The 27156-nt window shown below is 42.9% G+C and overlaps 1 protein-coding gene and 1 long non-coding RNA gene across 3 annotated transcripts in view; one reads left to right on the top strand and one right to left on the bottom strand.

The window, feature by feature from the left end:
* The window catches only part of sema6cb (semaphorin 6Cb), a 95732-nt gene that overhangs the window by 14883 nt on the left and 53693 nt on the right, over positions 1-27156 (bottom strand). For both annotated transcript variants that reach the window (XM_077528341.1, XM_077528342.1), the window contains exons 3-17: positions 27064-27141; positions 12759-13005; positions 9337-9451; positions 8347-8404; positions 7150-7206; positions 6965-7066; positions 6517-6607; positions 5907-6029; positions 5740-5828; positions 5390-5607; positions 5052-5183; positions 4596-4751; positions 3224-3400; positions 2139-2276; positions 936-1013 (exon numbers count right to left, since the gene is read on the bottom strand). In XM_077528341.1, coding sequence (XP_077384467.1) covers positions 936-1013; positions 2139-2276; positions 3224-3400; positions 4596-4751; positions 5052-5183; positions 5390-5607; positions 5740-5828; positions 5907-6029; positions 6517-6607; positions 6965-7066; positions 7150-7206; positions 8347-8404; positions 9337-9451; positions 12759-12936 — 1712 coding nt within the window. In that variant the 5' untranslated portion in view covers positions 12937-13005; positions 27064-27141. The remainder of the gene's footprint in view (positions 1-935; positions 1014-2138; positions 2277-3223; positions 3401-4595; positions 4752-5051; positions 5184-5389; positions 5608-5739; positions 5829-5906; positions 6030-6516; positions 6608-6964; positions 7067-7149; positions 7207-8346; positions 8405-9336; positions 9452-12758; positions 13006-27063; positions 27142-27156) is intronic.
* LOC144023066 (uncharacterized) lies at positions 2709-3885 on the top strand. The gene is made up of 3 exons (XR_013284486.1): positions 2709-2861; positions 3239-3295; positions 3791-3885. It is a non-coding gene; the product is annotated as an uncharacterized LOC144023066 (long non-coding RNA).

Here is a 27156-nt window from a genome sequence, read left to right as displayed (position 1 = left end):
TGACATTTTTGTCACAACAATAAAAAAGTAGAAGAATAGGTGAAATAAAAGAGTAGAAGAAGATGTCATCGAGATTGCCTGGTAGGCCATCCCATGAGTGTTCGGTTCTCAGCAGACTGACTCCGATGTGTTGGCACCAAAGTCACCTAGACTGTGACACCTGTGCCCCATGTCACTCACCTGTATCACATGATGCCATTTATGTCACAAGAAGTCACCTATATCAGATATCTGTCATATTCCACTAATGTCACATGATCCAACAGGTGTCACTGACATGAAGTCAAACAATGTTAGCCTATGTCACATTTCACTGCACATCGTCACCTATGTCACATGACGTGATGTCAAATGAGGACCACGTCACCTGTTCCACAAATTCCACATCATGTTCCCTGTGTCGGATGATGTGATGTCATCTTAGTCACATACACATCTGTCCTATGATCTTTCAGATCCTTACAACCGCAAAGAAGGAAAACAAGAAGACGATCCAAAGCAGATGTTGATCAAATTCACGTCATCTTCGCTGATTTTCCGACATTCCTAAAATTTCACCTCTTTTTTTTTTTTTTTTTTGTCTGCATCTTTGCTCTGGATTGTGGAATGTGGAGCGGATGTTCTGGCCTGGCTCTACCGCTCTCCTAAGTGCTCGCTCATTGGACGTCGGCTTGTAAATCAATAACCTCCGAGAGCCGCTCAGGAACGTCGCGTCGGAATGTCGTCTCTTTCCATCACTAAAGGGGCCTTCCAGGAAACGAAGCTCACAGCGTGGAGTGGAAAAGTTAGCCGCTTGCAGCTTGATGGGCAGCAAACACACAGCCAGGCCTTGACTGTCAATCAACTGCTCTTAGTCCCGCCTTTATCCAGCTGTCTGCGAATTACGTCTTGTTTGTGTGATGGACTAACGCTGTCAACAGATTGTTGAGACTTACTTGAATCCGGACGTGGCGGCGACACACTTTCCAGCCTTCAGCCACACGCAGTATGGATCCCGAGAGGACAGGCAGCGTCTACAAGGCAAGACAGGCTACCATAAAATTATATTTACTGAGAAAATACACTATGGAATACTTTGAAAAAGTGTATCTAAATATGTTTAAGTATGTTTTATTAACTTAAACTGTGTTGAAAGTGCATGGTCTCTCTATATCTCAGATTTTCGCCTTCACAGTTGGGACTGGAACATATCCCCTATGGTAAACAAGGGTTCACTGTATTTATGTTTACATGTATTATTCATACGTATTCACTTGCCCATATATGGTATGTCCAAGGCTGACTCATACAAGTGGTGATCTGGCATCCTCAATGGACATTTAAGCGGTAAATGACGCGTGTCTCAGCTCTCTGGCCAGCTTGCAGAGCTTAAGTAGGACTCGCTTCCATGCATTTCACCCCCCGCCCTCCTCCAAATCCTATCCAAAAACACCCCTTTACTCCCCCGCATTTATAACCCCCCTATACGTCCGCCAACACTGGCTCCTGGTCAATCAGCTGGATCCAATCTGGTAGTGAAAGTGTAAGTGCTGCCGAGACGTTAGCATGCGATGGGATTTCAGCAATTCCCGGAAGGAGGAGAAATCCTTCCTCTCTCTTTACACACTGCGGGAGGGTTGGGGGTTGGGGAATAAACGGGAGGCTTGGAGGGGGTGACTGAGTTGAACATTCCTCCCCAAAAATAGAAAGTGATGCTGAGAACATGGAAGGAGCAAACAGAAAACAAGCGTAAACATTGCTAAAATTGATCAGAGAGCATTGAATTTGCTTCCTTATCACACTTTATAGTAGTCAAACAAAACGAACAGTGTTTTACTTCAATGCTACAAACAGGTTCTACAATGACGCACTGTTCTTGGCTGGCGTCAAGAATCTTATCAATTTTAGTCCACATTATTTGGTTATTTGATCTTTTCGAGCAATGGCTTTCTTTCAGCTTTTGATTGGCTACGGTTTGGGGTTGTGTCAGTTGTATGATGTCACCATTGTGATTCTGTCCATTTTAGGCATAGCTAGGAGTTAAAAGCTACACGTTCCATTCTACTTGTGTCCTTCATTCACCATTGCTGTTATATTGTCATTTCCACCAATGACTTTTCCCCCGCTTCTGATTGGCTACAGTATCAGGTCTGACTCACGTCTTGCAGTCGCTGTAGTCGTCGCAGCGGCTGAGCGGCACACGGATGACACATCCTGAGAAGGCCACAAATAGGGCGTGGTGGTCTCGGTCAAGCTCGATACCCAAGACCCGACGCTCCTCCCCCCTCACGTTGCATCTGGAAGATGATACCGCAAGAACAAGTATAATGAACTTTCATGCGCTGCCGTCAGAAAATAAACGCCTGCCAGCAAAAACACGGCATTTAATTAGGAGGGGTTTGGGGGGCGGCTGTAAAAGCACACACACACTCAATTTAAGAAAACGTAAATGACAATAAAAAAGGAAAAAATAGAGAAGAAGGTACCTGAAGAAAAAGCGACAGTAAACAAGCTAAGATAAAAGGAACCCAAGGTAAGAATATGCAAAGCCAAGGATGGACAAACTCGGTTCTTGAGGGCCTGCAGGTTTTGGAGGTTTCCCTTTTCCAACACAAGCTGATTCCAATCAACAGGATCGTTATCAGGCTTATGCAGAGCTTGCTGATGAGCTGATCATATATCAGCTGTGTTGGAAAAGGGAAACATCCAGAACCTGCAGGACTCCGGCCCTCGAGGACCGAGTGTGCCCACCCCTGTGCTAAGCTAAGAAAAACGCAAAAAGAACACAAGCTAAGAAAAGCTTCTGCTAAGAACAAATTATGGAAATAAAAAAGATCGGAAGAGGCTACGGCAAGAAAAGGCTAAGCTCAGAAGAAGCAAAGGTAAGGAAAATAAAATAATAATAATAAAAAAAAACAAGTTCAGAAGAACCTAATCTAAAAAGAAGCTAAGGTGGGAAAAGGCTAAAATAAGAAGAAGCTACAGTAAGAAAAAAATTAAGTAGAAGATATGCGAAGAAGTTTGAGTTGAGAAGGTATAAAAAGAAAAAGCCATGCTAAATAGATCCAAACCAAATAAGAGATTAAGTTAATGCTTGGTTCAGACGTCAAGATTTCGAAAAGCTTACATAAGTCTAAGATAAGGTATGATGAAACAAAGTTAAGAAAAAGCAATGTAAAAGAAGATAATCTAAGAGATAAATATTAGGCCCAGCTAAGAGGAAAGAAGAATGTTCTGTTGTTACTTGTTATTGTTGTAGACGCTGATGTCCTCCAGGAGTGTGGTGCTCAGCGTCTGGTTGTTTCCATCCGTGCTGGTGAGAACTTTCAGAACTCGTCCGTCCTCAGAACCCAAGAAAATCACTGTGAAGTTCCTGTTGGGACCCGCAGACGTGTCCACTGCAATTTGGGTCAACTTGAACCTGTGACAACACAAATGTCACAATTGGGTTTGTTCTACCTAGGCTTGTTTTTTTTGTTTTTTTTTGGGTGCTCTTGTTTTTGTGTTCTTCTACTTGGCATTGGTCTTGGAGTTGTTTTTCGAATTGTTGTTGGCATTGTTGTAGTTTTCAAGATTACTTTTGTGACCATTCTAGCTTTGGTTTCTCAATAGTTGCTTTTTGCGTTCTCGCTTTTGGGATTGTATTTGTTCTGGGGATCATTCTTGTACTTGGAATTGTTCTTGTTGTCGTTTTTGGGATTGTTCTTGTACTTGGGATTGTTTTAGGGACTGCTGTTTGGATGGCTCATTCTTGTGATTATTCCCACGCTAACTTGAAGAAATCAATAAACTGATCTTCCCGCCTTACCAGTGCGCCCTCGTTCACCTTCACCTGTTAATCCATCCACCCATCCCTCGCCTCCAGGACTCAACATCGATCCTGCTTTTTCGTCTTTTGAATACAAGCTGCACGATGCAAGTTCTCATGGATCGTCTGAAGTGCATGGCTGAAGGGCACCTTGAGCCTTTTAATGGTTTCTGCTTTGTTTCTAGAAGCTTCCACAACTGTCAGGCCATCACTCGCCCTGCAGGGAGCCCTGCAGCTGCTGGTGTGTTTATTCAGAATGCACCAGGGTGACCTGGGGGGACTTTGGTCTGCGAGATGCATTTTAGCGGGATGTGTTATGTGACTGTGGTTGTCAAAGTGGGGTCCCCGGATCCCCGGAGGTCCCTAAACTGTAACTCAGGGTCCCGCAAAATAAATTTAAATAAATCATCTCACATCTTTGTTCTTGTAAGATTTTTTTGTCTATTGTCCATTTGTCTAAAATATAACTATTCTCAAACAACACCTTTTACTACAAAAAAATAAATAAATCCATTTATCATGAATGTACACATTATTTCCAGAATAAATGGCATATTATGAGAGTAAAGGTGCATTTTTGAAAGGGCTATATAAATAAACTTGACTTGTTAAAATCTTCCATTTTCAACTTTTTAATTACTATTACATTGGTAGTTACAGTACTTCTGATTGCACCTTCAGATTATGAGCAGGATCTTGGAACAATTTCTCCCCTGTCAACATGTCAGGTGCTGTCAATCATTCTAATGGTTGCTAGCCCATGAAACGCATGTACTAACTCGTGGGGTTGTTGTGATCCCGGGCGTACCTGCTGGTGGTCCGGGTGAAGAGTGGCCTATTATTGGCGGAGGGCACGGCCTCATCCATGAGAGGGTAGGATTTGATGAATGTCAGCGTTTCGTCGGGGAAAGCGGTGGACGACTTCAGGTCAGCAGCTGAGCCTTCGCCGGCGCAGCAGCCAGGCCTGGCAAACAACAGCACAGTCACAGGAAGCTAAGTCAAGAGGATGCTACAATAAAAACTTGATGAGATGTTAACCTAAGATGAAGTTTAGGCGAGAAGAAATTAAGACAATTAATGTTACACTAAAGTATGGGAAAGTTAAGATGAAAAGATGCTAAGATAAAGTTAAGATAAGAAGACTCGAAACTGAGAAGAATCTAGGCTAAAATGCTAAGAATTGAAGGAGAGAAAAAGCTAAGCTAAAAAAATAAATAAATAAAAAGCTAAACTAAGGGGAGGCTGAGCTAAGAAGAAGCCTCACCTTGGTTTGGGGACCTGCTCGTCAGGGACGGGCGTCCAGGCTGCCTCGCTGTTCTTCTGCTCCTTGAACTTCCCGCTGAAGGCCTTCTCAATGTCGTCCATGTAAAACGCGCACACGGCCGAACCGGTGATGCTGCGGGAAGACCAGTGAGAGACCAGGTTGTGAGACCGGTCGCAAATGACAAGATATCTCAACTGGTCACCAGTCAATCACATGGCACAGAGACAGCATTCACATCCCACAGACAGACAATTAAGGGTCACAGGTAAGCTGGAGTCTACCCAAAATTTGTTGAGAGAAGTGGGGGTACGCCCTGGACTAGTCGCTGTGGAACCAACCTGTTGGCCTGTGTGGTGAAGACACCGAGCACGGCGGGCCGGCGGTTAATCTGCAGCACGTTAGTGAGCGACTGCAGCACGTCGAAGTAGAAGAAGGAGTCACCGGGCACGGAGCAGTTGAGTCGAGCCTTCAGGAAGGATGTCCAGTAGCGCTCCAGGACCCGAGGAGAACCACCATTGTCGTTCTTGCACACACGCGCCACTCTGGAGAAAACCACCTAGGGGGCACCAGAGAGTTAAGTTAGAAAATTAACCAGAAAAAAAGACATGGGAACTCTTTTACATTGAAGAAAACAATGCAGTATTAATAAAGGTGGGTGGTCACATGGCATTCTTGGCGAGGGTCTCACCTTGCCCAGTGACGTGTACTCCACAGCAATCTCGCTGAAGAAGAAGTACACAAAGTTGCCGTATTCGATGGCGTGCAGGAAGTGAGGCTCTGGTGTCGAGGAAAGGACATGCATGACTCCATTTATCGAGATGGTGGCAACAACAACCAGCGACGCCATGTGCTCACCTCGCAGCCATTTTGAATCGTACTTGACAGTCCGTAGTACGGGGCGACTCTCGCCTAGGCTGCGATAGATCACCGCATCACTCGCCAAGAAGTCTGTCATGGTTGCTGAGTAGAAGTCACCACCTGTGGGACAAAAAAAATAAAAATACATAACACTCACATTTAAATAAATACAGTGTTCCACTTCACTGTGATTCACTACTTTCAAATTCACACAGTGGTGCATATTTTTGGGAACCTAGAGTTATTTGCTGAATAAGTAATCTATTTGGTGTTTTTGTGCTGCATGAAACATCCAAAGAAGCTGCAAGATTCCCTGTCTTGGTGCCAAGAGACTATGTTGAAGTGTTTTTTCTACTTTTGTGACAGAGATCAGTCCCAATCTCCTGTAAAAGTAGGATTACTTGATTACCATTGCCAACGGTCACCAATATGTTCGGAAAATAGCTTACCAGTGATGTGACATAGTGATTTCATAGGTAAGTTGTTTTAGTGATCATTTAAAAATGTAAACACGTGCAGACATCACACTGTAAATATCCGTTTCCTACCTTGTTAAATCATTGTTGATGAGTATCTTTACAGTGATAAATCATCAATATCCACTGACCTGCAAAAAGCCCAACGTTGGACTGATGTGACTCGAAAGGACAACGAGCCTGACCGACCATCTCCTCACCATCCTGCTCCAAAGTCGACATCTGACAACACAACATGACAAGACCTGACTCTATATTCTTCTCTTTACAATGTATTGATCTTTTACAAGAGACATACATACACTCCCCCCAATAAGATATGTTTTGTTTTTTTGTTGTTTTTTTTTCTTTAAGGGAAATTTGAGTATGAACTTAAATCGCGCTATAACATTTACATATGAACTTACTTTGACTTTTACTAAACTTCTGAAAGCATACATTATGTCCAACTGTTCAATGTTTCAGCACTTTTCGTACTGCGCTGTTCTCTAACAAGATGCTAAACAGCAACACTCACAACAATTCTACATTCTAAGTGCCTTTTAAATACTATTAGTATCATATTCAAATAACAGATACCTTGTAGTTACGGCATGTGGGGTTGAAGGCGTTGGTACCGCACGCAAACAGCGTCTCATCGTTGCGGGGCACCAAAACTTTGATGTAATTGTAACATTCGTCCTGGTGCCAAGAAGGAAAAACATCCAGCGTCAGTGCATGTGAGCGAGGTTACCTGAACGTGAGAGCACGCATGGGATACTTACGCTGTTCTTCCCTCGCACCGTGCACTTGTCCACATCCTTTGTCTTCCATGTCAGCTTCTGGGAAAACAAAACATCAAACTTAATAGGAAATGTGAAGAAGCTAAGCTAAGAAAAAGTTCATGAGAGGAGAAGACACTAGGCGAAGGAGATGCTAAACAGCAGCTAAACTAAAGAGCAAATGTGAAGCTAAGCTAAGAAGATGTGCAGAAGAGGCTAAGCTAAGAAGAGAAGAAAACAATATGAAAAAGTGCTGGAGAGAAGCTGAGCTAAGATGAAGCTAAACAAAGAAATCTGAAGAAGCTAAGCTAAGATGTAGCTAAGCTAAGTAAAATGTTGAGAGGACAAAACAAGCCTCAGGAGATTCTAAGAAACAGCTAAGCTAAAGAGAGAGAAAAAAAGCTAAGCTAAGAGGATACTAAAAAAAATGATACTAAAAAGAAGAGAAAAAACTGAAATTATTATTAAAGAAAGCTAAGCTAAGGAGTGAAGATGAAACTAAGCTACAAAGTTAAATATGTGAGACTGAAGAAGACAAAAGAGGCAAGGACAAAGAAAATGACCAGCTGAGTTGATCCAGTACATTGCAATTATGTGACAGCAATGAGGTAATTAACTATGCCCAAGAAGTCTTCCAAGACTATTTTTAAGTGGACTGACGAGTGAACGCAACACACCACCTACACTACAGTGTAACAACCACACTCAACACCACAATTACATGACAATCCAACACAACCTAACCCAACACCCCAAAATGCACAAAACACACAACACAAAAGACACAACAAACCGACAAACACACCACACCATAACGCAAGTCACAACAAAACAACCCAACACACCACATAAATGTTTCACACAGAAGCCTCAGGAGATGGATTAGCTCTGCCTAATGTTAGGCATGCGTGCGCGTGCGACGAGGCGGACTAATCGGCGGCGCCATCCATGTTGGCCGCTCATCTCGATACAAAGAGGTAGCGGCGGCGGGCCGCTCGCCGCTTTTTATTTAAGACCAATCACGTTTGACAAATGAGGCCGGCTTCCCGGGCGGCGCGGGGCTCCGAGCCGATTGGATCCGTGATTGGAAAACACTTGAACGCTCCCGTGGCGGAATAACGAGACGCCGACGTTCTCCCGCCTGATGGAGAAAACAAGCGCGGCGAGATCACATGATGACGCGCGGCGGCAAGCTACTACCTGCTGTGGTAGGATGTTCTCCGAGGACGCCGCCAGATTGATGGCAAAAACGTGATCCCTGGAAGAGAGGGTCAGTCTGTTAGCCAAGCACGGACTATTGATACTTCATTCTCCAACAAGGGAATTTTACTGTTCAATGAAAACATAGCAAAGTGGACATGTTGAATTACTCATATAACTCTCAGAGACTTAGCCACCATGATCCAAGGTGTCAGAACCAGTACTGGACATACAAATAAAACAATTTAGCGTCTTTATACTGTGCAATTGCATTCATGACTGTGACTGTATTTACCTCACTAAAATTTTTTAAAAAAGTCAAGACATTGGAATTGCATAAGTTAATATGAATGTTTTGTTGTTACCCATTATTGTTAGCTAATTAATTAGGTTGTAGAGAAGTTGTATAAAAGCTATATTACATGAGAGGTTGTGATCTTTTACTGTATATCATCACGACCTCATGTGTTAATGCTTTATACAATACAGTGCTAATGTAGTTTTGTGTCATTTCAATTGAGAAAATAGATTTGACAAAACTGACAAGCTAGGTCATGGAACAAATTGAACTTACAAAGTCCAGGTACCATTATATTTAAAAAAAAAAAAAAAAAAAAGCATCATTCATCTATCTGTAAGACATTTATTTCTAAGGTTTACGTTGCTAGATGAGTTTGAAAAAAAGAGCACATGAATAGCCATGATGAAGTTTTTCAGCTAGTGGTTGGTAGTTAGATTCCACAACCGAGTAAGCAAATTCGCGAATGGACATGCTTCACTAAATTGAAACCATGTCCTACAAAAAACACTTTTAACCAGCCATTAGGAGCAAATTGGGATAAGTTGGCAACATGAGCCAACACCTGGGAGGAATTGGTGGTGGGAATCTGATCCAACGACAAGCAGATGAACGTGAACATGTGCCCATTACTAGAGGTAACCTCATGTGATTTTCCCCAAAGGTGGCGTTCAGGATCAACCTGGACTGACCGTGCGGCGATGTAGAGCATGTGGTTGATCCTCAGCATCCTCTGGAAGTCCAGACCCAGACGCTGCGTGTCATTGTCCTCCGTCAAGCCTTGGAAACTGGGGAACAAGTAGGAAGCTGCGGGGGAACAAAAAAAAACAAACAAACATCTGTCAACTCCACAAGTCAAGTCAAGTCAAGTCATCTTTATTTGACTTATTCCCAAAACACCATAATGTTCTCCTGCATGAAATGTCATCTATTGTAGAACTGAGGAACAAGAGGACAGATTCCGATGGAAGTTGAGGACAAAAGAAAAGATAAGGACAATGAGGAGGAAGATCTGGATTTTCCAAGTGAATTGATTAAATAATTAGAAGAAGAAGCAGAGTTGGAGAAGTTAAAGAAGAAGATTTGATTTTTTTTTTGGAATTGCAGAAAAAACAGGTCAGGAAGTAGCTCAATATTAAAAAGGGACAAAAATCAGTTCTGCAGACAGAGAAGAAAAAGATCTCGATAAAGAAGATGATGAAGATAAAGACCAACTTTTGAAGAAGACGAGGAAGGAAGACAATGACAAAAAAGTAAAAAGATGAACAGAAAAAATATAAGGACGATAAAGATAAAGGAAAAAAGATGACGGCAGATGAAGACAAAGGAAAAAGCCAAGAAAGAAAGAAGATGATGAAGGCGGTGAAGAGGGCGGATAAAGATTGGTTTTATTTTTACGAGAAAACCCCCCCAAAACAAAACAAAAAACTATTAAAAGTAAATTCCAACATGTATTTGACTTATTCCCAATGTTGAGTCTCCTCCTGCAGGGATGTCGTGTTCAAATGTTTTCGCATTAAGAGGACAGACGTGTCCTGGAAGTTGTGTACACATTTCCTGTGCGTGTTTAAAGCAGGAAGAGGAAGCGCCGCAAGTGCCAAAAGTTCCGGAAGTTCCCATCGGGGCTGAGCGGCTCCATAAAACGAACACAATTGAATGAACACAAATGATTCTCCCAGCAGGGATTCAGTTCAAATGCTCGTCTGGAATCGACCGTGGTAAAGATTGAAGTCATTCCAAGCCCCGGACCTTCACCCATTGAGTGTCCCCCCCCCAGTGCTTCTGAATCCGGATGTTAATCCCTCCCGAGTCCTTTTCCTGAACCTGCGATGCCGCTCGGACTGATCAAAGCACAACAAACATGAGAAGCGCAACTTTATTTCTTCACTTGCATGACAACAAAGAGCAATTAGGAAAACAGAAAGTGGTTATGTTTGCTTTTTGGGAATTTGCTTTTCATTAGAGTAGCTCAGACTAAAGTACAATCATTCCCTGACGACCACAGGACATCTGAGGAGTTGAATGGTATGTTATGAACTTAATTATATAATTATATCATATTTCTTAATTCAACTGGAGTTCCATTTCATTTCTTTCGCTTCCAAGTAGACAAATCTACCTATCATTCCAAACATTGCTTCTCCGACTCCTAAGTGACTCAGTGAGCACTTTTATGGACTCCATATCGGGGGGACCCGGTGTAACGGCGTCACCTGCCGGACCCTCAGCTGACAAATGGCTCTCATTACGCAGGGCCGCCTCTATTAGCGGAGACACGGCTACTTCCGCTAATGGCCGGCCCTCGCCTTCCACCGAGATCCATTAGAGCGCTCGGAACGACATCTCTCGCCCATCCATTAGGTCCCGTCACTTCCTCGCGCCGTGATGAGGGTCCGATGACCAAAGGTCTTGAGGGGATGTCGCACACGTTCAACGTCTTCTTCTTCCTCCTACCAGCTTAACGAGGACCGGGGGCAGTCAATATTAAAGGCTCACTAAAATTAATGCACGAATGCAGTATTTTTTCAAATTGCGTATGAAAGCTGAAGAGCTGACTATGCACTGAAATAGTGAGGAATTAATCGGATTGTTGATGTGAGACTCCAAGTTGGCCATCACATTTGCTGCGCTAATCGTCACTTTAAATGGTGCAATGATTATCTGCACCACCGTCATGTTATCTTTATTTGATGACTCGCCGCATCGTTTGCACAGCTGTTTTTGGTCAGTAAGGGTACCCTCACTTTATGTGAACGCTCTCTGTACTTATGTGTCACGTCTTTGTTTGTCATATTTGCTTTTTACTGCAATACGAGTTTAGCTCATATTACCGGAGACAAGTTCCCTTGTGTGTTTTTAAAACAAGGTGATTCTGATTAAATTGGTCAAGAAATGTGCAGAGGTAAAGAAGAAAAACACTTCTTAAATTTGGGAATTTTATTGAGAAAATTGGGGAATTTTGCAAATGTGGCAATTAGTCCCTAAATGTAACAAAATGAGCTGATTATTTTGAATTGAGAATGCTTTGAAATGGATACCATTGGTACAAAATTTTAACTCGTTTTAATTTTTCATGACCATTCAATCCATCAATCATTTATTGCCTTTTTTTTAACGGCATATTACAATGTAGTGTAATTGCACATCCACTGCTGTAGGTGGCAGTGGCGATCATTGTCAGAGTGCGCAAGAAGTATTAGTTCCGCTGCAGAAGCGTACATATAACAATTTAATAGAAAAATTGTGCTATTTATAGTCACGGTGGGGAGTTGGGGGATGCCAAATATTTTCTTCCAACTTTTCATATGCTTCAATTGGCCAAAAGCCGCAACTATAGAGCCAAAAAGTACAATTTGAAGTCAGCAGCATATTATTCATATATTTAATGGTTTGAAAAAAAGGAAGCAAGGTGGACAGAAACAGCCAGCATAGATCTTAGAGGGTCACGGAGGTCATCTGTGGTTTTTGTTTACGTTTGATTGTGATGCTCTGCGGTTTCACATTGTCTGAGCCAAATGCAATACTTCAGCATTTGTCTTGAATGCAATGCGAGTCTAAATCATCATCATTAGTCACTCCTTCCACAATGCACGCATACACACACATATCAGAATCTGATTTTATTTTCAGTTAATGTTTATTTATGACGAGGTTATAAAAGGTCAAGTGTGTGTGTGTTTTTGTAATGCAACTGACAGGATAACAAGCAAAATGTGAAAGTCTTTTTATTTGTGTTGTGTTGCTGCGGGGTCAATCTTGCTGTTGTGTACATCGCACAATTATTAAAGAATATACTGATGGCTCATGGCATGCACGGGTGTTTATGTGCACGTGTCTCCTTGCACACGTGTTTTCTTGTATGCATGTCGCCATGTGCCTGCAAATACATGTTTGTGTGCGCTTTCATGTCTGTCCTGTCATGTGTATTTACATTCATGCATGTGCACGTGCGTGTGTTTATGTTGAGGTTGAGGGTAGGAGCTTCACTGAAACACTTTCAATCGAAGAAAAGCAGTGCACATCTGCCATCTGGTTGTATCTATAATTCTAAACCTTACTAGGGGGCTGTCAGTAGGTGTTTCCCCGGCAACTAGCGAGTGGATGCTGTACTCACAGTCTTGTCCAACCACGCTGATGGGCTCCAGGTCTTGAGGGAAGGGGGCGGCGGCACCAGTGGGCGGCGGCGAGGAGGCGGCAGTGCCCAGCAGTAGCAGCAGCAGCAGGAGCAGTAGGAAGGGGAGGGGTGAGGGGGGCGAACTGGGCGAGTGGAGTAGAGGCGGCGTCCGCCTCATGGTGGAACCCCAATGTGACGACTCAGCAGGAACACATGGCCCCCCCGCCCACCACGGCTCACCTCCAACCTGACAAAATAGAATAGAAATGCGCATTATGCATTTATTAGCTACGAGTAGCTGGCGACCAGTCCAGGGTGGACCTCGCCTCTCGCCCAAAGTCATCTGGGGACTCATCAGTCAAATGAAGAATAGCTTTGGAACACTATTTGGGTGCTGTTAATTACATCAAAGCTGTTGCATAATTACAGTGTACCAGATCAAAGTCAGCTGGCGGACCTGCTGCAATAAATATTTAACAATTAACATTATACAGTGGTGCTTTGAGGTACCAGGGTGATTTGGCTGACTTTTTTTTTTTGCTTTGACTTGCCTACATTCACAAGTTTTAAGAAGTGCACTCCATGTGTTTACATATCAGTGTTTCATGAACGTTGAAGGAATATGACATATTTGACTGCATTATTGTTGTAATCTGATTTACGACTTTGTGACTTATGTGTACACCACCCTTGTTTGGTAGAATTATGTGAAGTTGTAGTAGTTAATTCTGACTGAAGTAAATAAACTGTCTTTCATATGAATCCATGGTTCGGTTGTCTTTATTTTAGCATAAGACTAACCTCTAAGACCTAAACATTCACGTATAATAAATCTGGTAGATTATTGTAAGATTTATTTTTTTGCTAAAAATTACATAAGAAGAGGACCTTGAAAAAAATAATTGCGTATTAAATATCAATTGCAATATTGAAGGGGGGGGGAAAAAAATCTCTGGATTTTTCTAAATGTTCCGATCAGACAGGGAGCGAGTCCCATCCCAGCCGGTGAGTTAATTTGCCGCTAACATTTCCAGGACAATGTGGGCCGGAATGACGCCATCATTAGCATTATTGGAACTGTGGTAGACGTCTTGTTCAAACTGTGCTTGTGGAATGTTCTCATTCAACTAGTTAGAAAGGACACAAGAACTCAAAAAGAACCAAAAAGTCTCAGGCATTGTCCAATTGTGACAAATTCCCATTTTGTGCTGCCGCTGACATGAACTCACGGTCTCGCTCTGCAATGCGTCGCCGACGTTGTTGGCTGCCCACAAGACAAAAACGTTGCATCAGCTTCACAGCACAAAAGAGATTCTTTTGTTGGATTTATTCTGCTTTGTCGACTTTGGGTCCAAAACAGACAACATAACACAGCTTGCATACGGGGGGGCAGGAGACCCAGTCAAAATGTGCGACAGTGATACATGGGATGAACAGCATGAAGAAAGCATATTTACAGAATTTAGTTATTGCACCGCACCAAGGAAATCAAAAATGCAAAAATTAATTGTTCCATCCGTTTTCTACTGTGCTTGTTGTAGGCTGAGATTCGAGTCCAGCACCTCTTAACTGCAAGGCAAAAATGTTAACCACTACAACACTGTGCAACCCCTATTACAAAATCCATCATTTCATTAGTAGGCACATATTTAATGTCTGCTTAACGAGCTTTCTTTCTCACAAGCCTCTCTCTAATTAATGTTACGGCTACATTAGGTAGCTGTTTTATTGATCTTCCTGGATGGAAATTGGGCTTTTCCAGAGCCCTCATTGGAGTGTAGCGCGGTCACCTCGTGTCTTCTCTCGCTGTCGTCCGGCTTCGACTCAGATGTCAATCCCGGCGAGGATCCCGCGCGGGAGAGCTCAAGTCGAAGCTCAAAGCTTCAGGGACCTCGGGCCGGCGTAAGATCGATGAACCCGGCCAACTCGGAGACGGGACCAACTGTCACTTTGTGCCAGTTTGAGGTTAAGCGGCGTCCCCTTGAGAGCTGCCTGAGTGGCACTGATGACAAGGAGGGTCCCAACCCCTCCTTGTCATCTTGGTTGGCATTTGGCGACAACCCTCAACTACTCACTTGTCCAATCAGGCAGTATGAAATAAGACCCTGGGATTCTTTTTTGGCAGCATGGTGGATTTTGTGGTTACCATGTTTGCCGAACAGCCAGTGTGGTTTCTTACAGGATGGCAAAACGCGCCAGTTGTGCCACTAGTCATTCTTCAATCAGAAATGCTTTGCGCTGGTTTAGGGATACATGGCTGAAAAAAAAAAAATCACACAGGATACATCACTGAAAAATGGTTGCGAACCACAGTTTTATAGTATATAAACAGTAGGAAAAAAAATAGATGACTTGATGGATGGTTTCTTTGGCCGTCAGTCGTCTTTAGGAATGCTAATGCAGCTTTTAGAACGGAAATCCCCTGGAGAGCTTTTTGTTTTCCCCCGCTTCATACTTTGATGGCAAAATGTTTGTATTCAACAATCCGCCTCTAAATGGCTTCTCCTTCGGAAGGCGCCAGGCAGGTGAGCGACTCACTCCCCGAGCTCTTGTGCTTGAAAAGCCCTCAATGCTCTCAATGCCCAACGTTTTCCCAGTCTGAGAAAGTCTGCAGGTGTCGATATGCGGCAGCCGCCTTCAAAGTCTGGTAATTGGAGCTTGACTGGAAGCGTGACACCCCGTCTGACACCCTTCGGTCCGCCGTCGTGGCCCGCAAGGGATTTGTGCTCCCAATTATTGGCCGGCGCTCCCTGATCCTACTTCCAATTTGCTGCAAGGACCTCGGCGTGGTCAGCCTCTGGAAATCTAATTAGCAAACTTTCTCCCGTCTCAGGTGCAAAGGGGAAGCTAACAGACGCTAGCCGCCCGCGAACGGCTGTCATTGGATGCTGCGCCTCCGAGCTCACAATGAAGCGTTTGTCCCGCCGCCGTCCACGTTCCTGTCATGGGTTGTTTTTCTGCTATGGCATTAACGTCCACATGAGCTTGTTTTCCTCCCGGCAACTTTTTACTTTTTGCTGAGTCATGGCTAAAGACGAGTTATCTTTTAACTTGGTGACATGATGAAAGCAGTGAGGGAAACTAACATGGAGTTAAGCAAAATTCTTTGTTACATTGGGAATCTAGCATACTACACAGTAAATTCTGTAGTATAAATTTGACTTAGAGTAAATTTTGACTCTATTTAGATAGGGTCCAAATAGACTCAGTTTTAGAGTAAACTAAGATTTATACTAGGAAGAGACGTAGAGTAAAATAAAAAATTGAAAATAAAATAAAACTTACACAAGGGTTAAGCTTCAAACTCACGACTTTCAGCTTGGGAGACTGCCACACTACCACCTGTGCTAGGTCCCTCCTACTGTTTGCTATCCTCCAAGAGACCAAAGATTGTTTTTGGTCTGTTGGAGTTAGGAAGATTCCATGCAATCATGGAATCAGCTGCAGCTGACATGAGCGATATACTAGCAGAAAGCAGGAGCTGCGTGGCTCAGGAAAGAGCCCTGTGGTGAACATCAAAAATTCTGTATGTAAATGACACACTCGTAAAGAGGTTTAGAGGCCTCAATATAGTAGAAAAACACTTGTTCAGATGAAGCACCTCAACTCACTTTAAAATAGTCCTTTGGCCACAAGATAGCAGCATAAGCAATACTTTTGCAAAAACAACTAATAGGTGATTTTGTCAGCAATTAATGGAGGATAGATTAAAACAAAAATTCACTCATGTAAATTTACGAATTCCAAACCGAATACATGGGGAAAAATTGGATTTCTTTACATTCTATTATCTATTTATTTACAATACAATGCAACTTTATCAAACAAGTGAAACCAAAATTTCCATAAATTGGACATGTAAATTGAGTTGTAGTTTAATTGCAATTCTTGGCACGGAAAAAAATACCTCTGTGCTTAATTAGACGTTAATACAACAATAAAGGGACCGCTTCATAAACATGAGAGGCTAAAATGCTAACGGCCTAACATAATGTGATGATGTAATGCAGCAGGAAGTAGCCGCGTCCTGGGTGCACAGGTTCATTGCTGGCCGCAGCTGATTGAAGATAAAAGAGATGAAATGTGCTTCTGATTGCACTCTTAATGGCTGCGTCGTCCCGGCCAAGAGTGGACGATAAAATCTACTGCAGACTTGTTATTTTTATTGCCAACCACACATTCATACGCCGGACCTTCAGGTCGTTATCGCACGCCTCCCTAACACAGAAATACATATTCGTGTCATCGCCTCATTAGCACATCTGCATCACAGTTGAGAGGTTTGAGTCTTGGTTTGGTTCTTGTGTGGAGTTTGAATGCTCTCCCCACATTCCAAAAACATGTCAGCTGTAATGAAGAAACTAAATGATCCTCAAGTGTGAATGTGATTGCTTACTTGTCTTATGTGCCCTGTGTTTGGCTGGCAAGCAGTCCAGAGTCACTTCTCTTGCCAAAAGTCAACTGGGAGAGGTTCCAGTTCATATACAACTCTAAAAGTGTGAATGTATATTGATTGTCTATTTCTGTCCTCTGATTGGCTGCCAACCAAATCCAGGGTGTACATTACTTCTCCCGCCCTAAGCTCACCTGCCACTGTGATGAGAATAAAGACCTTAGCAACATGAATTCTTTGAGTTGCTGACGTTCAAAAATGAGATCCTTATGTGATCGTCTCCCCCGATTGGTCGCATTATTCTGAGCATGAATCATCAGGCACCGTGGCTAGCAGAGTGTAGCACAGAATACATGTGGCTCTTGGAATATGACGGCTTTGCTATGGAGCAAGAAGATGTCGTCCATCATTTTGGTGTACTTGTCAGGAGAAAAAAAAAAGTCACAAGGCTTGGGACGGAGGATGGATGAAGCCTTTCAATCTTAGTCACCCCACCATCGCATGTTAATTATTCAGTTTGAACTTCCGCAAGGGCCGACCATTCCCCGACCCGCCGCGCTCGCCGTCACTCATAACCCACACTGGTCCGTTGGCAACGCTCAAATTTTAAAATATTCAGGGCGCCATCCAGTGACCATCAAGCCCCCACTTTCACCCCCACTTCACCAAATCAATAATTCAGCATGCAAGTGAAAAGCACCACCCGATACGTCTCGTATCTCTATAGCTCGTATCCACCACACGAGTCCCGGCTGCGCCGTTCCCCTGAAGGGCGACACGTGCGATCGATGTTGTTTTCGCGTACTGGCCGACTTTCCTTTTCAGAGTTTCTATTTGTGTCGGGGCCGCAAGTTAAGCGGAGTTCAGGGTGGCCCCCGTGGTATCCCGTGTCGTCGTCATGCTGAGCTAAAAGTGTCTCTAATGTTTTGGATAGTTGACATACTGTAAAGACCCTTTACGTCACCAAACAAATGTGTTGTCCTGAAGTTATATTTCACAGGATCACCTAAATGGTGGCCACTGTGCCAAGACAAGAGATTCTGGTTCTGCTGGTGTTTAAGGAAAAAGTAAGTTAGCCTGTACAGTGTACACACCACATGATAATCACTTCATCTTTAGACATACGATAAATCGGACCTGAAATTTGGCCTGATTATTGTTATGTGGGGATGGCATGGCTCACTGGTAGAATGGTCATCTTCCAACCCAGGTTGTGGGTTCAATCCCCGGCCCTTGTGACCATGTCAAAGTGTCCTTGAGCAAGAGTCTGAACCAGCTGCTCCTGATGCTGCATCATGAACATGTTCAAACTTCCCTTGCAACAAGAAAAACTATTAAAACTCGATGCGAACGTTTAGAGAATGTTCAGCGAGCGTTGTGACCTCGGATGAACCCTGACATGAAATAAACATTAGCTAGCGTTACAACCGTTGACCCCTCAGTGGAATACGGGCTTTAGAAGCACATATCGTCTTTAACCTTTAAACACACGTAATCATTTTGTATCTTTTATCACACCGGCGTTAGCTAGGCACAGTATGGTTGTCACGACAACACAACAGCAGCTTTCGACATGAACTAATTTGACAAACTGCTGCTCTTACATACAAACAATTTGGGTCCAGAAGACAAGTAGACGCTAAGAGCACTATTTGGCAGGAAAGAGGCCTCGTTAAGATAACGGCGGTGGCGAGACAAGCGCCCGCTCCCCTGCTCAGATTAAACACTTCATCATTGTCTGAGGGCCACGCCGTGGCCGCCATAACGCCGCGACACACCGCAAAGCTTCCAATTATGCTCAGGCTAGACATCCCCGCAACAAACCGTGTTCCGCGAGGAAGGATGAAGGCGTCTAACGGCGACAGATCTTCCTCGCGGGACATTCGGCGACAGATGACCTTCTCGCGGCTCCAGCTGATGACATCATCAGGCAGCTTGGATGAACGAGGACATGGAAGATGTGGTGGGGGAAGGGGTGCGCCGAGGAGGGATCGGGTGGCGAAGGACAGCTTCCAGCAGCTTGCTGGCATGGAATTGGCTGCCAATCATCAAAGGATGTAGTGCGTGAGGAGTTGGTCACTTTAATTAAGTCCAAAAATAAGATGGAACTTAATGAAGATTTACTACACACCCACTTTGAAGGCCTGCTGCTTCCTAATCAAGTCACTCGTTAACACCAGCCGTTAACGAGCGTCTGTCACATGCTAACGAGATCGCGACTGCAGAAGATGGTCATTATACTTATACTTTTTTTTTTATGTTCTGATTTGTCACACATGAAAAATCATTATACTTATTTGACTTTTTTAAATGTTTTGATTTGGCACACGTGAAAAATCAATAGCAATCAGTTTTACAGATTTTACAAATAACTGATGAAAACATCTGTTAGCATGTAGCAGTAAGCAGTTTAAAACTGAAAAACCAACAATTCAGCCATCACACACTAAGGAAGTTGACTAGACCACACCAGACCAGACTGAACGAGATCAAACCAGACTTAACCACACAAGATCAAGACCAAAGCTGTCAAAGTGCCAACTTAACGGTATCAAACCATATTGGCCAAGACCAAACTGAACAGGGCCAAACCAGACTGGACCAGACCATATTGGACAAGAGTAGACAAGACAAAGGCCAGACCAGAATGAACTGGACCTCACCAGAATCAACGACCGCTGATCAAACAAAACACAGATAAAACTGAATCATATGAGACGTGACCACACCAGACTGGAACACACGAGAATGGACCAGACCAGACCAGAACCACACAAATTCAGATCAGACTAAACTGGAACAAAGCAGACTAAACCACACCTGAAGAGAAAGACTTGAAGAGTCAAGTCAAAACCAGACCAAACAAGAATACTCCGATCAGATTAGACAGAACTGTACTAGAAGAGACCGGCCCAAACCAGACTGGACTACACCCAACCGGACAATAAAAGACGAAGACAAAACCAGACTGAACCAGACAAAACTAGAATGGATCAATCCAGATTGTAACACCACGGAACAGGCCATATCGAAGAGACTGGGTAAGACAAAGACCAGAATTAATGGGATGACAATACATTGGAAAGACCAGATAAGTCAAGTCAAGTCAAGTCATCTTTATTTAAGACACAAAGACCAGCCTAACTGAAGTGGACATGCATGACCAAGACAATGTCCTCCTGAAGTCAACAGCAGTTGGAAGCGGAACTGAACCCTCTGTACATCCTCCGAGTGGAACCAGCTGTTGCATGCCATTCTTCCCTCATGCATGGACGTGATCATTATTTTTGGTCCACACAGAACACGTCTTCCTCTTTTGGCATCTTCAACGCAACTTTTTTCTGACAGTTGCTGCATGGAGGATGAAAAGAATGGATGAGAAGAAAGAGAAAAAGTAGGAGGAGATAGCCGGGCCGCCAGGTTCCAGCCGTCTGAACCCCGGAGCAGATCAATAGTGATCAATACAGTGACACGGGCTTCTGTTGTCTTCAGTTACCCCCAAGCCTGGCGCATCACAGTGCAGAATTGTCATAACTATTTTGGACTCTTTTGTGTCCTTCGGAAGGACCTTGAAGAATCTCATTAAGAAGAAGCCTCTGGTGGGAGGAGCTTGACTGACAGCTGAGAAAATGATGGTCTCTCACGTCTCGCGCAGAGGGTGACAAGTGATTTTGAGGAAAAGAGCTTGAAAGACGAGAAGATTAAAGGATCAGACGGGACCCAAAGAACCACGGAAAGGGCCTTCAGTGTTTTGGCACTGATTGGACTGAACTAATTGCTCCTGGGTAGTGACCAAGACCCACTGTGAAAAACAAAATTCACCAATAATAAAACACCTGTCTAAAAGGTTTCAAATTGTCTATATTAATAGTTTAAACTCTAAATATATGTCAAATTATGACACCCAAAACACTTAATAAACTTTATAAAACTTCCAACTTACATTCATGGGTATTGTTTTTTAATGGCTAACATAATTTGGTTTATTAAAAAAAAAAAAAAAAAAAAACGCAGCTCAAGCCACGGGATGCTGGCGTGCATGTCACAGCTCCACAAGCTGTAAAGAGTCATGTTATGAGCTGCACTGTTCCTATTCAGATTCATTGCCACTGAACAGCATTAATAACTCAAATTCTTGCTCAGTGTTTAGGAAGTTAACAACTAATTGAAGTAGATAAACTTTCAGATTATTTTATTAAATGGCTTATTTGACTTTATTTCAGTGTAAGACTAACCTATAAGACCGAAACAGTTGTATAATAAACCTGACATTGTTTATTGAAATACAGATTAATTTACTGCTTGTGTCTGTTTAAAAAAACAAAAAAACAACAACAAAAAACATACAAGGGACGAGGACTTTGAAAAATAAAATAAAATCGCACTAAGATTATTTTTCAAAATCGTTCAGCATTTATGCTGAGTGCTTTTACAGTCCGGATCTCTTTATGGAAGTGCAGTAAAAGCACTGCTGTGTTCGTCATCAAGCAAACCACATACTGAGAGTGTAAGGAGCGTTTTATCAAAATAATTGTTCAGAGTGAAGAACCAGAGTGGATGTCTCAGAACCTTTGGCGGTGCAAGGCCGCAGATGTCTCAGCCCTCCAGCTGAGACGCGGGACATTTAATTGGACCTCTCAATGACGAGCTGCACTCGCTAATTAAAGCGCCAGGCGAGCCTCACAGTCTTGCCAAAGTCAACACGATATGAAAAACATTTGGACGTGAAGACGGCGACCTGGAAGCTTCTCATAAGAGGAAAAACACAAGCTTGAGGTTCTGCTCAAAAATGTCCTACGCACAAAACCGAATGAACAATTCTGAGCTCCCTCTTAAGAAAAGAAAAGAATGTCCTCAACAACTAAACAAATAGAAGAAAATTGTTTGAGTCTGCAACTTCATTTGAATAAAAATAATCTACCACTTTGTAAATGTGCAGTCTGTAAATAAATGAACAACTGTACACGTCAGAGTGTTCTCCCGCACTCAACACTTTGAAACCAACTAGCATCCAAGCGTGTCTCACAGAGACATCCCATAATAGTCTGCATGCAGTGTGACTGATGTTGCATCATTGTGCGCAACATCAGCAACACAGACACAAGACTCAAGTCTTGTCTTTATGCACTGGCAGCATTTTTCCAGCCAAAAGATGTTTTTTTTTTGTGTGTGTGTGTTATTTACGTGATCTTTGGCAGGATGAAGATCCCAGCTGCTGCAGTAAATGTCAAAGCACCCTGGGAACGTAACCCCCACACACATTCCATAGTCCACTATCGCAAATACACCGCACAACTTGCAATATCATGACAAAAACAACATCTGTTCATTAACCAACTGTTAATGAACACAAACAAAACAAAGTGTACAAGGTTACCGTTCAGTCAGGTTCCATGTTTACAAGACGTAATTAAGTACAAATGTATTGATTTTCAACATCTTAAGTGATTTTTAATGTGAGCGAGCCAGGAAAAAAAATTTAATTGTGTGATGTTACTGCTCTTCTAGTGTGTGGTGGACTGGAGATGAACAATGCATTACACCCTAAAATGACAGTTAACAGACCCCACACCACAGGATAATCACTCAGGATCATCTTTATAGACATCTGGAAACTGTGACTTTGCTGATTAATAAGAAGGGGTGAAATTGGGCTCAAAATCGACCCGATTATTTGTTTATATGTACCACACCGATTTTTCTATGAAAATCGGATAGGAAAAATGACTGTTATCATACCCCACAGGATAATCAGTCAGCATAATCTTGAGAGAGATCTGAGAATTGGGCCTTTGCTGATTTTGATCAAAAAGGAGCAATCGAGGTCAAAACTGACCTGATTTTTGGTATGTTCGATGATCAGGGAGGAAACATGATTAAATGACAATCGGGCCTTAGCTGATTTTGATTTGAATGAGAGTGTCTTGCTCAACATCAGCCGATGTATCATGCTTAAGGTTTTTAGAGAATTTCAGCAAACGAAAATTACCCCCAACACACCCCAAACCACATGATAATCGCTCAAGATCTGGCAATTAGACCCTTACTGACTTTGATCACAAAGAAGGGTAAATGCTCCAATTCAATTCTAAGTGTGCATGTACGTGGATTTACGTTCTCAAGAGATCCTTCAAGACAAACCATACCTCGGGTAATCACTTAAGATCATCTTTAGAGACAATGGGGCTCTTTGCAGATTTTGATTGAAAGAACTGATCTCAAATTTGTCCCATTTATCGCTGTGTGAACCCGATTTTAGTAGCTGCTAGTGTTCAGCTGAATAAGCTGAGGAAGTTTCCGTGCATTACCGCTCCTTTCCTCCAGAGGCCACAGAGCAGTACAATGCAGCGTTCCATTTTTAAAATGTAAACAAGATTTTCGAAGGAGCTCGTTTACATTCTGAGGACGCGTCCTAACGAGCAGAGCTGTCAAAAGGTTCAAGCTAGCGTAGCGGAGGGTCGTGTTTGACGTGCGGACATGGTAGTTGATGCCGGTGTGAGTCTCATGCCAATGCGGTGCCGGTGCAGGGTGGCGTGTGTGTCGGGTGTCTCCGGTGTGTCGGCACGTGCCAGGAGGAGGAAGAGGAGGAGGAGAATTTACGGCACGTGTTGACGGCGCCGTGCAAAAACACTTTGACAAGCCGTCTCCTCGCCGTCGCCATCTGCCTCTTCGCCACCGCCAATTTGTCAGAGCAGACGCCAGTGCGAGTGGCCAGGCCATCGGTTTGCTCATGGGGGACGGAGGGGGGGAAATCAGGGCACGCACCAAGGCGGCGAGAGAGGTTAACCACAGTTCATCAGATGCAACGGCATGCAAAGAGTAGCTCAGACGCTAAATACAAACACATACAACCAGATCGTCTGATAGAAGGGGCGGGCAAAGAATGACCTTGCATGGCTTTCATCTGGGCCCACCAAGTAGACCTTGTTAAAAAAAAAAAAGTTTCACCCTTCGACACACTGTAGACAAATGTCGACATTAGCACTGTTTCACATAGTTGCCCAAATAAGAGACAAAGCATTTCTACCTGAATTGTCACTGAGTTAACGTTTCCAAAATGAAGAGAGGCATGAGCTGCCAGCTAGCTCATGAGCGAACAGGCTGAGCTATTCAATAAGCTAAAAGTCTGCTGTAGTGGTAAGAAATGGGTCAAGTAGTAATGACCAAGTCACCAACTGGTCCAACACCTGTTTTTCACTTTACATGGTATTTAAAGTTTTTCACTTTACATGGTATTTAAAGGCACCGTTTTCACTCAGGAAAATGCACTATATAAATACAGGATATATACCCATGAACTCCTTCTTAATCTACACCTCTGTGCTTCTGTTAATGTGTGGTGGAGATTTTTCCTAAAGCCCATCCCCCCCCAGCATGTATTTTGCCATTTTGTGTTTGTTTTCTCAACAGCGGGACGTTTCTGTGGACAGACAGTTGTTTACCCCTCCAGCCAATCACAGAGTGGGGGGCGTGTCTTTGAGAAGGAGTTCATTGGTATAAATCCTGGATTTATATAGTGCATTTCCCCGAGTAAAAATGGAAGACCGTGCCTTTAAACACCAAAATGTTCATTCAAACCATATCATTTTAATGCTAAACTATAAAACAAAATGCTACAGACAGGGTAAAAGAAATTAGCATTGGTGCAAAAGAAATTATGAACCAATTACTACTTTCGCAGCTACATATACAGAGCATACATTCAGAGCAGGTTCAATTCATTAAATAATTGGTGAATTGATTAATAGTAAATATGCATAATTTCAGTTAAATCAATTACATAACATAGACCTCAATTTTAATGTTCTTGTCTATGAATCCAAACTTGTTAACAAACTTTAGCTATGCTGAAGGAGCTAATTAACATTTAACCATGTCAAGTGTATATTCTGAATGCCTCGTCTCTGTCTTAATGAGAGCAAACAATGTCCCTGATGAATTATGGATGAAATAAGCGACATAGCGAGCCTCCTCCAGGGTTTACATTCACACTCGAGCAAACAATGGCCGCCTTTGTGCTCCCCGCCACTCACGTTTTGGCCCGCTCGTGTTCATGCTCACCGGCGGTTCAGACCCGTTTTCGTTGTGTGCCCTGAACTCTGCCCCACGCATGCCAAGCCTACTCTGTGCATTCCAGCCAAGGCTCAACGCCTGCCACCGGCTTCTATTCACTTTGAGGGACACGTGAGGAGGGGCACCACCACGGAGAAAGGGGTAACTGTACAACTGTGGGCTCGGGGGTCGTTGGGGTGAATAGAACGCTAAGTCCAGCGTGAAAGCTTAAAAATGTGCTTCCATCTTATTTAGCGGAAATCTACTTTTCGTCTCTACAATCATCATTCTGCTTTTCATGCTTTCCCGTTTTGTGTCCTTTCTTCCTTTGCTTCAAACTACTTTTCTACCTTCTCTTTTAGTACTCGTCCAGTATTGCTTTAGATCTCACTTTCTTCATTCTTGACTCAATTATTTGCCATTGTTCATGTGCGAGGTCTTTCGTGACGTTTAGCATTCAAGTAAATCGACATGCGGTTGCGCCACAATGTTGTTTGCCTCCATGTTTATGTTCCGAGAGGCTATGCAGCCTAATCGTATTTCCTGGCATGTAAAATGCAAACGAAATCAATCACTTGCCATCTGTTGAGGGTAATGGACATTTCTTGTGTTCTCAATCAAAAGGTGAAAAAGTGAGAATTTGTTTTCCCGGCTGCTGTGCTGCCAGGTGGAAAATTGATTATTGATTAGCGTTTGGAATGCGGCCAGGAGCGCTCAGCTCATGTTGTTGACATTTTTGCCTTCTGTCGGGCAACACCGCTGGCAGAGCGCCGACATCCATCCATCCATCCATCAATCGACTGATTGATTGCCAATACGACAGAGACAGCGTTAGCTTACATGCTAATCAAAGAGTTTAGATGTCAACTTACAGTTGGATTCAAAGAGGTTCAAAGTCAATTTACAGTCCGGATCGAAGCGGCTAGTCATCACAGGTGTTAAAAGTTGAAGTCAAACAAACAGTCAGAACAGTCTATACAATCAGAATCAAAGAAGTAGAAAGTAAACTTGCACTCAGAGGTTAAACGTCCAAAAGGTTAAAAACAGCAAAGTCTGGTTTAAAGAGGTTAAAAGTCAAAATCAAAAGGGTATTACCGTGATGTGAAATTTTGGTCAGAGGGGTTTAACGGCAAAGAGGCTAAAAGTCAACTTCATCAACTTCGGATCAAAGAGGTAAAATTTAAGAGGTTGACATCAAGGAAAAAAATCAACCATCACATCCTTCAGGTTTAAAGTTGTTCAAAGTCAACTAACAAGTCTAAAGAGGTTAGACATCAAAGAGGGAAAACAAATTCAAATTACTGTCTTGATCAAAGGGGTTCAAAATCAGAGGTTTGATGTCAACTTACATTTGGGTTCAAAGAGGCTCAACTTTAGAGAAGTTAAAGGTCAACGTTAGCATCGAGTCAAGGAGGTATAAAATCAACTCACAGTACAGATAAAAGTGGCGCCAAGTCAACAGTCAGAATCAAAGAGGTAAAAAGTTTAAGGTTGAAAACAACATAGTCAAGTTTAAAGAGGTTCAAATTCAACTTACATTCAGAACTCAATTTCCAATGTTAGCTTAAAGTCAGGATCAAAGATGTTAAACATCAACGAGGTGAAGACAACTTGCAGTCAATTTTTGAGAGGGTAAATGTAAAAGAGGTTAAATCTAATGTCCAGGCCAAAGATGTTTAAAATCACCTTAGTCAACATCAATAGGTTAAATGGCTCCTTAACTAACCAATCTTTCATCCCATTGATGATTGCATCGACAGACATTTTTTGAAAGTTAGCTTTTTTTTTTTTTTTTTTTTACGCGGCACAACAGTAAAGCTCAAAGAGGCTAAGCATCAAAGAGGGTCCAAACACACTTACGGTCAGGTTTTGCTGGACGCAATGATGCTGACGGCGTAAAATCTGCCGCTGATGCCTCTCTCGGGGTCTTGAAAGTTCCTGAGAAAGAAGAAC

Source organism: Festucalex cinctus, chromosome 7 (genome assembly GCF_051991245.1).
Source record: "Festucalex cinctus isolate MCC-2025b chromosome 7, RoL_Fcin_1.0, whole genome shotgun sequence".
Taxonomy (NCBI): Eukaryota; Metazoa; Chordata; class Actinopteri; order Syngnathiformes; family Syngnathidae; genus Festucalex; species Festucalex cinctus.
This window is presented reverse-complemented; position numbering and strand designations above follow the sequence as displayed.